Source organism: Sciurus carolinensis, chromosome 16, assembly GCF_902686445.1.
Source record: "Sciurus carolinensis chromosome 16, mSciCar1.2, whole genome shotgun sequence".
Classification (NCBI taxonomy): Eukaryota; Metazoa; Chordata; class Mammalia; order Rodentia; family Sciuridae; genus Sciurus; species Sciurus carolinensis.
The window spans coordinates 43,706,074-43,717,200 of record NC_062228.1 but is presented as its reverse complement, the minus strand read 5'-3'; the positions used below and the strand labels follow the sequence as shown (position 1 = coordinate 43,717,200).

General features: G+C 49.7%; 1 protein-coding gene across 1 annotated transcript; it reads right to left on the bottom strand.

Annotated features, from left to right (window-relative positions):
- Positions 1–672: 672 nt before the first annotated feature.
- Capns1 (calpain small subunit 1) lies at positions 673–10,160 on the bottom strand. The gene is made up of 11 exons (XM_047527649.1): positions 10,015–10,160; positions 8,934–9,157; positions 7,940–7,973; positions 7,554–7,643; positions 7,332–7,389; positions 7,177–7,241; positions 4,385–4,453; positions 4,207–4,285; positions 3,954–4,070; positions 1,408–1,466; positions 673–1,228 (listed from the first exon to the last, which is right to left on the bottom strand). Exons 2-11 carry the CDS (start codon positions 9,140–9,142, stop codon positions 1,202–1,204), a joined length of 807 nt encoding a protein of 268 aa, XP_047383605.1. The 5' UTR covers positions 9,143–9,157; positions 10,015–10,160; the 3' UTR covers positions 673–1,201.
- Between the last annotated feature and the right edge of the window lie 967 nt (positions 10,161–11,127).

The following is an 11,127-nucleotide window of genomic DNA, read 5'->3' as shown; positions in this document are numbered from 1 at the left end:
GCCTCTGTGTGTGTGTGTGTGTGTGTGTGTGTGTGTGTGTGTGTCCCAGCCCATCCTCCCATGTCTGTCCTGTGGAGAGTCCATTACCCTGGCCCTTGGTCCCTCATGCTGGACCAGGATGTTACTGCTTCTCAGCTATTTGCCGAAGACTTCAGAGAGCACCCTAGGCTGCCCTTTCAGGTTTGGGGACCTGGAATGGTACCCTTGAGTGGGACAGAGGCTTTGTAACCCAGATGCAGCCCCTCCCCCTGCAGAGACCCACTGAGAAAGGAAGCCACTGAGTATAACCAATGACATCGTAAGAGGCAGGGGGAAGTGATGACAGAAACTGGCTCAAAGAACAAAGCTGAAAGAGGAGCAAACATGACCCTGGGGAACAGAATTAGGAGTGGCACTGAGACCTCCTACAAGCTCAGGCTCTGGAAGGAGAAGTGGAGACTACCTGGGCTTTTGGGTCTCAGTCTCAGGCTCCACAGGACCTGTGTGGGATTCTCAGCAAGAACCCGGTTACAGAGTGACTAGAACCCAGAATGAGAAAAAGATGCAGAGGAGAAAAGGATTAGGAGATATACAGATCTTGAGGCTAGGCATGGAGCTAGACTCCTAACCCACTCTTTCTCTTCCCCAGAGCCCAAGCCACCCCTAAACTCCCAGAACAGGAGACAGATCACATAGGGAGCAGCAACTGGAACACATTTATTTCCTCCTGGGCCTAGCAGGCTGTGAGCAGAGTACAGGCGAAGGCACTGGGGTGTGCAGGCCTGCAATGGCCTGGAGTTTATTTGGCTGCTTCGGTGGTAACTTGAATGAGTGTGCCAGGGCATGTGAGAACTGCAGTGATCTCAGAACTGAGACAGGGCCTTGGGGCATGGAAGCCACCTGAATATTTGGCTCGGCACAGGTACAGGAGAGAGGTAATGGAGAGTGTACGAGAGGGGTGTGGCAGGGGTGGGGCGACCCTTGGGCTGAACGTGCTAGAACGTCTTAGAGTCAGGGTAACACTCAGGGTACAGCATATTGGAGCATGATGGGCCCTGGTTATTGACTAAGAAACTGGGTTTCAAGGACTGGGTGAAGGAAAGGTCTGTGGGTAGCAGGACCTATGAAGAAGTGACTGCAGACAGGATCGGCCTTGGCAGAAACCAAGGTCCGTGGTGGCTCCTGTGGCGAGGCGGTGAGGGGGCAGGTCTAGGGTTCCCATTCAGGAATACATAGTCAGCTGTAGCCACTGGAGAGAGGAAGGCACAAAGTGAGGAGCAGGGAACCCCAGAATACCAGACCCTCTTCTCTGCCCTCACCTAGGGATTGTTAGGAAGTAGGATAGAGGGGGCCAGAGTTCTGAGCAGGTACACAGTGCTGAGGACAGAGTCTCTCCAAGTACCCACACCCCAAGAAGGGGGTTCTTACCTCTTGGATGTTCACCTGGATTTGTCCAGTGCCATCTTTGTCAAGTGATTTGAAGGCACCTGGAGGAGAAAGAATGTTTTTGTATTGGGGCTGGAGGGATTAGAATAATGATATACTATTTTTTTTTTATGGATGTAATTTCTTTTTCTTTCTTTTTTTTTTTTTTTTTATGGATGTAATTTCTTTATTTATTATTTTTATGTGGTGCTGAGGATCGAATCCAGTGCCTCACATGTGCGAGGCAAGTGCCCTACCACTGAGCCCCAGCCCCAGCCCTGGAGAATGATATACTGTTAAATGGGACCATGATGAAAAAGTAATAGCTCACACATTTACTCTGTGCCAAATGCTGTGTAAAGTGTTTTCCACATATTAACTCATTGAATCCAATTCTGTGAGAACCGGTTTTCTTTTTTCTTTTCTTTTCTTTTTTTTGGTATTAGAGATTGAGTCCAGGGACACTCTACCACTGAGCTGCATCCCCAATGCTTTTTTTTTTTTTTTTTTTTTTTTTTAAAGGTAGGGACTCCGTACGTTGCCCAGGTGGGCCTCAAACTTGCAATCCTCCTTCCTTAGTCTCCCCAATCATGTACCATCAGGCTGAGTGATTGTCATTTAAAAATGAGGTGCAGAGAAGTGAAGTGACATGCTCCAGGTCACAAAACAAGAGAGGAAAGAAATTGGGACTGGAATCCCAAGCCTCCCACTAACTTCTATGCTCCATTCTCTCCAGTCTCCACCAACAGGATACTGGGGAGGCTCTCAGACTTCAATTTCTACCCCTAAAATCTGGTGTGATCCCCACTACTGGAACTGACTCTAGGTTCCCACCTATAGTCAAACTGATGCAAAGAGGTGCCTATACTGTCACTCCCATCACTCACAGCTGTCACCAGTCAGGCATCTACATTTTGTGTGTCTTGGACACTGCACTCATCACCGTTACCACTCGTCTTCTTGCTGGAAAATCCAGGGCATCTCTTGAACTTTCTCTCTCTTTTTTTTTTTTTTTGGTGAGTACCAAGAGCTCTCTACCACTGAGATAAACTACACTTACAAACAACATGTATCCCATTTGTTTACAATTGAAAAAAAAAAAAAAAACTACACTTAGTCTTTTATATCTTATTTTGAGACAGGGTCTTACTAAGTTGCCCAGGATGATCTCAACTTGAGATCCTTCTGCCTCAGCCTCCTCGGTAGCTGGGATTAGAAGTGTGCCCCACTGCACCTAGTTTGGGCCTTCTCATAGTAACTTAGGACATTAAATGCCCTATTGTCCACTCCCACTATCTTCCACTTTTCCTCTTTCAACTTTTTTTTTTTTAGTACCAGGAATTGAACCCAGGGGCGCTTAACCAGTGAGCCACATTCTCAGCCCTTTTATTTTTTATTTTGCAACAGTCCCGCTAAGTTGCCTAGGGCTTCGCTAAATTGCTGAGATTGGCTTTGAGTTCATGATCCTCCTGCCATGGCCTCCCACTGGGATTACAGGCATGTGTCACTGCACCCAGCCTCCTTCAATTCTTAATGTACTGTCTACCCTGGGCTCTTGGGAGGCCAAGGGATCTTCTTAAAGCCAAACCTGAGCCAGTCCCTCTCCTGCCTAAAACTTGTCAAGGCTCTCCAGTGCCAATGGTGGAGTCTGAGCACCCCAGGACTTGGCATTCACCACCCTGCACAACCTGACCATGCTCATCGTTCCTGCCTCCTCTCACTCTATTCAGTTCAGATCTCAGACAGACTTAAGTTCAAATTCCAACTTTCCCACTTCCTAGCTGAATGGCTGTAATCACACAATTTTGCCTCCCTGAACCCTAGGTTCGTCCTCTACAAAATGAAGACAGTAATTTCTATTTCTCCAGGTTGTCTTAAGGATTCAGTATATTAATACTCATAAAGGCTGGGGGTGTAGCTCAGTGGTAAAGCATGTACTTAGCATGTGCAAGGTCCTAGGTTTGATCCCCAACACCAAGAAAAAGAAAAAACAAAAAGCAAGACCTCATGACCTAGTCCCTACTTCCTATGGACCCTCCCACTCCTGCGCCTCCTCAGCCCCCATTCAGTATGCTTTGAACCAAGAGTCCACCAAAAAAGCGCCCAGAGCACCATTTTCTCTTTCCTTTCAAGGCTTTACATAGACTGTTTCCTTGGCTTGCAACACTGCTCCCTGCACCCTTACTATGTTCATGTTTCCTCATCCCTCACGTCTTATCTCACACGTGCCCTCCCTCCAGGGAGGCCTCCCTGACCCCTTGGGCTGCATCAGGTGACTCCTCTTTCTGAACAGCCCCCCTGGGGCTTCCCCAAGCACAATCTGACCACACTCTCCTCTGAGCTGCCCCTCATAATCCTGATCACTCTAACTAGTCTCAGCTGGTACTGCTTGTGGCCTACTAGTGGACTGTAAGCTTCATAAGGGAACAGGGCTGTTTCTGACACTGTTATGCCCCTAGCACTGCCAACCTCAAGGTCAGGCTTAGAAGAAACCTTGGACAACAGAGTTTGGACAAATCTCCTGGAAAGAGAGCTGAGATGTCACTCACGGAACATGGCATCCAGCCTGACCAAGCAGCTGATGAAGTTGTCAAAATCCATGTTTCCTCCCTCATCAGAGTAGCGCCGGATGATCATGTTGTAGAGATGCTCATTCAGGTGAAACCCTGAGAACGGGTCAGTCTCTTAGGTACGGAGGCCACGTGACCCAACCTACTCTAATTCCCAGGATTCAGCCACCAGCACAGTGGGGGCTGCCTCATCAATCCCACCCCAACACCACCACGTCCCTGGTTGCCCCACCTGCTGCCTCAAAGGCCCCTGGGAGTTCACTGCTGCAGATGGTCCCTGATCGGTCAAAGTCAAACTGTTTGTATATGGCCTGTGGAGAGAGGACAGGGTCTGACTGAGCATCATGGGGCATAGTGCTTCCAAGGCTTGAGGGTCTTGGGTGCTAGGAATTTCAAAGACTGCCACTCACCTGCCACTTTTTAATGTTGTTCCACAGGTACTTAAATTCCTCAAAACCCAGCTTGCCTGTGGTGTCACTCTGGCAGGAGGTTGTTAAGAATACTGTGACAGCTGTACAGATATGCATACGGTATGCACTAGACACACAACAATATTACAAACTCGGGAACCTGGACTAAAATGCCAGCTCCCATTCAACACCCATCATGTCACATGGGATATGGTTTCATTTTTCATTTTATCAACACATCTTTCTTTTTGTGTGTGTGGTACTAGGGATTGGACCCAAGGGCACTTCACTACTGAGCTATATCCCCAAGACTCTCTTTAAATATAACCATGGGAAGTTACATCATGCTTCTTCAAACTACGAGTTCTTCATCTAAAAAGAATTAAGTCCTCATTTGTATACATGATTGACACCATGCTATGGCATGTTATTGCCAAAACCATGGGTTTTCAGATCAGGGTCTGTGGGATGACAGGTTGAAAGTCAGAGGCCAGAGATCACAGCCACCTCAGTTCCTATGCCCCTCCTCATGTATGTAGGCAAGCACTAGACAGACCACTGATGCATATCCCCAGCACCCCACACCCCATTTCTTCCCCGGTACTGAGACCCAGGGCCTCATGCATGCCAGGCATGCATGAGCTACATCCCAGCCTTTAAAATTTTGAGACAGGGTCTCCCTAAGTTGCCCAGGCTAATCTGAATTTGTGATCCTCCTACCTCCACCTCCTGAGTCATTGGGATTATAGGTGTGTTCAACTGTGCCTTGTTTATAAAATTTTACATAGTAACAATTTCATAAATGTTAGGACATGTAAAAAATAGGAGTGTAGCCACGCATGGTGGTGCATGCCTATAATCCCGCCAACTCAGAGGTTGAGGCAGGAGGATCATGAGTTCAAGGCTAGCCTCAGCAATTTAGCAAGACACTCAGTAACTTAGCAAGACCTTGTCTCAAAATATTAAAAAAGGACTGGGGATGTAGTCCAATGGTAAAGTGCCCCTGGGTTCAATCTCCAGTACCAAAACAAAAAGCAAGTGTCTTAAAATCCTAAAATTTTAAGGAAATAAGGTTATAACAAGTACCTGTTAGGAATGTAGCTCAGTGGTAGAGCACTTGCCAAGCAGGTGTGAGGCCCTAGGTTCATTCCCCAGTAACACACACACAAATCAAAAGCTAAATGAGATATTGATACAAAGCCCTTAGTTCAGGGCCTGGCATTTAATAAATTCTCAAATAACAACAATGGCCAATACTTACTAAATTACTTAGTATATTCCAGATACTGTAGTAAGCTATTCAGGAACATCACTTTTCTCACTAAGTCCTCAGAACACCAGCCCTACCTGGATTACTTCCAGAGAAGAAAACAGATTCAAAACTGAAAAATTAGAATAAGATCACAGTAAAAGTTAATGTGTACAGACCACATACTATATGCTATATGCTGTGCACTGTGCTAAATCTTATGCATGTAACTCCAGTGTCAGTTATCACTCTTTTTTTTTTTTTTTTGCTGGGGGGGTACTGGGGATTGAGCCCCAGGAAAGCTTTACCACTGAACTACATCCCCAGTCCTTTATTTTTTAAATTTCGAGTCGTAGTCTCACTAAATTGCTGAGACTGGTCTTGAATTTACAATCTTCCTGCCTCGGCCTCCGGTGTAGCTGGGCTTACAGATGCACATTCTTGTGCCTGGCCACCATTCCCATTTTGCAGGCAGGGACAGTGAGGCACAAAGAGGGTCAACAACCTGCTAAGGAGTAGAGCTGGGATTGTTTCACCCTATGGAACACAAGAGTGATCATGACATGTGTTCGTGCATCTGTATTGCCCTATATTCTAGGTGTGCCTGTATCCAAGATCAGCTAGCGACTGGCCCATGTGTGGTCAGATATTCTGTGTGTGTTCTTGTAGTGCTGGGGATTGAACCAGGGTTTCATGTATGGTAGAGCAGCACTGTACCACTGAAGCTACATCCCTAGCCCACATGTGCTCCTGTGTATGTTCCTTCATACACCACATTACATGTGCTGTATGGTATGTGCTGTGAATTTATGCACATGTAGGTGTTATAAGCTTGGATTCTCAAGCTCAAAAGACCTGTGTCCAAATTCATATCCTCCCATTTACTCGTCTTTATAACTTCAAATGTCTGCTTCTTTTTGATCCTCAGTTTCCTTACTTATAAAACATGGTATAGTGATATTCCTATCCATTAGGGTGTCTGTGAAGGTATAGACCATTAACTTAAGTAAGTGCCAGCTGTGCTACCTGATGTTATTTATTGCACATTCCTGTGCCTGGCCACTGTTCCCACGTGGGTCTCTAGGTGGGTGTGTTTTCCGATATATGCATGTTCATGTCTTTGGGTATGAAAGCTACCCAGCTGTCCCAAACACACTCTCAGAAAATTCTCCTTAAGCCAGGCCTGGTGGTACACATCTGTAATTTCAGCAACTCAGGAGGCTGAGGAAGGGTGACTATAAATTCAAGGCCAGCCTCGACAACTTAGTGAGGCTCAAAGCAGCTTAGCAAGACTCTGTCTCAAAATAAAAAATACAAAAGGCTGGGGATGAAGCTCAGTGGTAACTAATCCCTGGGTTCAAGAAAAAAAGAAAGGGTGGGAGGGAGGAAGATAGGGAGGGAGGTGGGAGGAAGAGAGAGGGGAGGGGGAGAGGGAGTGAGGGGGGGGGAGGGGGAGAGGGAGAGAGAGAGAAAGGAAGGGGAAAAAAAAAGGGAAATTCCTTCTTCACCCAGGTCCTTCCCTAGACTGTGTCCAAAAGGATACATCCATCACAGCCACCATGCTGCGACATGTGTCAATGCCAAAACCATCAGTTTTCAAATCAGGGTCTGTGGGAACAAGTTGAAGGTCAGAGGCCAGAGACCACAGACACCCCAGCACCTATGCCTCTAAACCATGCCTTGACCCTGGACACTCACGGCGGGTCACAATCTTGTTGAGAATGTTCATGAGTTCCGTGGCACTGACCTCCATATCCTGAGGGCAGAAATTAGGGGCAGGTTAGGGGAAGACTGAAAGGGGTCTGGATGGGTTATGAAGGGGAACAGGAACTTTGGAATTGTCACAAATATATGGTACAAGAAGAGTCCAAGAGAAGACATGAAGGATTAGGATAGAGCCAGGGTCCCCAAATTACTTACATCTCCAGCCAGTTGGGCAAAGAGTTTCCGGAACTGCCGGACCTCTTCACTCTCGTTGGCCTCAATGTTGGAGTAATGGGTGCGCGGGGGCTGCAGAGGGAGAAGATCTCAGAGCAGATATGGGAAGGGTACCTTGGTTCCCCATACCCAAGCACTGCAGATGAGAAAGTGAGTGGGTCAGGCAGTCTGAAGATCAGAGGATAAGGGGTGGTTAGTGAACAGGAAGAATATGTGGCATAGCTGAAACCCATGGCTGTTTGGGGACATGGCAAGGGAGGGACTTAATGGCAGAGCAATTTCATAAGAGGGGGAGGGGAGTCTTATTTATAGGAGCAGGGAAGGAAAAAGCCGAGAAGAGGGTTCTCTGGTCGTGGAGGGCCGCTTACCGGAGGTTCGGGATTGTACTGTGCAGCCGCCTCGCTAAGAGGAGACAAGGAGGAGTTAGTGCGGAAGGGGGAGGGGCCTCCAACGGGCAGTGCCCTCAGAATCTCCAACGCCAACCCCCGAAATCCCAGCCTTCCACCCGCCTTACCTGGTTCCTTCCCTCTTCATCTTTCCCTGTCTTCACCTGCCCCTCCACATGGCTCTGGTTCTGCCTCTCACTTCATCAGGCCAACCACATCCCACAGTCCCACCCCCATGGTAGAATCCATTCCTGCCAAGGCATATCCATCCAATGGTAGATTTCAGAATCATCTTGGTCCCACTCAATTATCAACCCGAAATCCTATCCACTCCATACACAACACCCCTTCCAAGACTCACTTCACAAAGGCTCTGCCCAAGCTTCCCAGGGTTTAATCCTCCTCAGGTCCCATCTTCTTAGGACCCTTCCCCATCGCTCCCCTTCCTGAATGTCTGCTTTTCCCAACATCCTAACTTAGATCCCTTAGTCCCTATCCCTTTGAGAGATCACTGCTTGTTGATGAAGGCTAATTAGGCATCAGTAGCTCCTTCTTGGTCTTTTCCCCTATCCCATTAGGCCTTGGCCTCTCCTGGGCCAACTAACTCACCTAGGACTGCAGATTTTACCTAGGTCAAGTACTGCCCCTATTAAGTGTCATCCAGACTCACTGGCTTTTCCTCTAGAACGTTAATCTCAAGATTAGCCAATAAAAGCTGCGCCTAGTTCATTAAGCCCCACCCCTTCCATACACCGGCCCGGCCCCCTGAGAGCCCACATTTATTTATTGGCAAGCACAAGGAGATGACGTCCACGTCAAGCCCCGCCCCCACAAGCTGACGCCAGCCTTATTAGTGTCCTCCCCTTGGGCAGTCTCCTGCCAAGAACAGCCCCTCCTAATTCAGGCGCCCCCGCCGCTCTCCAGGTCTCTCCTATTCTGTCGGTGCTGGACCACGCCCCTCCAGGCCCCGCCTCACCTGATGGCGCTAATGACTCCGCCCAAGATGCGCATGGCGGTTCCACCTCCTCCGCCTCCACCTCCTCCTCCTCCTCCGCCGCCGCCGCCGCCGCCGCCCCCCGCGCCGCTGATCAGGCCTCCGAGCACATTTCCCAGGCCCCCACCCAGGCCCCCGCCGCCTCCTCCTCCGCCGCCGCCGCCTTTCAGGAACGAGTTAACCAGAAACATGGCTGCGACTGACTCCTGAAGGGGAAAAGGGGGACAGTAGCTGCTTCGCCCCTGAGTCCGCCCTCTTCCACAAAAAGAAGCATTTCCGGCTGCAGACGTAGAAGAATCTGAGGCCTCGGGGTGGGGGCAGATACCACGGCTAGTGGTCTGGGCTTCTGACGGAGGGCGGGGTAGGGAGGAAGGATCAGGTTTGAAACCCCGGGTCTGAAAGGCACCTGTCGAGCTTGAGGGACTTTGGATTGAATGCATGTATTGGCATCGTTAAGGGAATGGGCACAGGTCTGCCCACGGTTCTCCAGAGGGGGTCCCCATGTGGTGCAAGGCGTATCGATGTGTCTGGGCGCTCGAATCTGAGGTCGCGAGCCCCAGAATTGAACCTGGGGGTCTTTGGCGAGTCAGGCTCGCGGATCGGAGATCCTAGGCCTGTAGGCCCCCTGGGCGGGGTTTAGGGAATTCCGAATGTGGGTTTGTGCCTTTGGGTACTCTCGGCAGAGGGACTACAATGTCACCGCCCTGTCTGAGGGTTCTAGACCGAAGTCAGAGCTGTGAGTCCTAGAGGCCCGGGATAACAAGATTCCCACTGAAACTGGAGGCATGGGTCTAAGATCGTGGTTCTGGGCGTCCCAAGGAAGAATTTAAGGGTGCATCTCAAATCTATGGGCTTGTATTATAGATCATGAAACCGAGGATGGGGAGGAGTCCCCCGGACGGGAAAATGAGGATTGATCAGGCCTAGGGGTTCGAATCTGGGATAATGGGTTCTCGGACCCCTGAAGCCGGGTCTTTAGGGTCTCGCTGGGTCTGGGGGCTGCCGAGCTCGGGATTTCGGGATATGGGGGGAGTCTGGGCCCGGCGGTCACCGCCTCACTTACACGTCCGGCGGTCGGGCGGTCTGTGGTCTGCTGCTCTCGGGCCTCCCGCTGCGTCCGGCTCCGGAGGGCGGGGCGGGTGACTCAGGCACCAGCTTTAGGGTAGACACTGCAAAGGCCAAGCCGTCATCCGCGCGGTCCTAGACCCGGCATTGAAACTGCGCCTGCGCGCGGCGGCCCCGCCCGCGCGTAACGGGCTGCGGGTGGTGTGACTCCGCCTCGCACGGTTCCGGCGCCGGAGGTTCGAGCCCCGCCCAGACAGGTGCAAAGTCTTATTTCTCTGCTCCTGCGAAAATTAACCGGAGCTCCAAAGTGACGTTACTAGTGTCGTGTGAGTTTTCGGCCAGAGGCGTAACTTCGCTTAGCGACAGTTGCGGCTTCCGGTCATTCCCAAGACTTTTTCGCGACAAACAGCACCGAGAGGCCCCCAGTTTTGTTTGGCTCACAAGCTGGGGACAGACACGTGCAACTGTTGCAAAGGCTAAGGCAGAATGGATTTTTCAGGCCCCTGCCGCATTCCGGATTGTGGTCAAACTGCATTTTTCGCCGCCTACAAATGCCACCCTGTGCCTTTTTGCAGCCGAATCATGGGTCTCCATTATTTTTTTGTTTTTCGTGAACGACCCTAAAGTGTCGCCTTCAGTCTTCCAGTCTCTAAAGAAAGCCTTGGATACAGGAAGTCCTGTGACCTCGGCCTGTTTTCTGAGTTCATATGTTCCCAGGACCCTGACGAGGGGAGATATATTGAGAGTATAGCTGATGTTACTTTTTTTTTTTTTTCTTTTGTATTGGGAATTGAACCCAGGGGGGGGCTCTACTACTGAGCTACATCCCCAGCCCTTTTTATTTTTTTACTAGGGTCTCCCTAAGTTGCTGAGGCTGGCCTGGAACTTGGATCCTCCTGCCTCAGCTTCCCAAGTCTGTGGGATTACTGGCATGTGATAGTGCGGCTGGTTGATGCCCCCTTTAGGGGCCTTTTTGCCCTACAATTTGGACCGCCACCTTATGCTCGCCCAGTTATTTTCTGGGTTCCTCAGCAATTTGGTTATCTGGCACTTAGCCTTTCCCCTGAAGGCTAAGTTTCAATTTAAATTCAGGCTCATCCCTATTGAAATG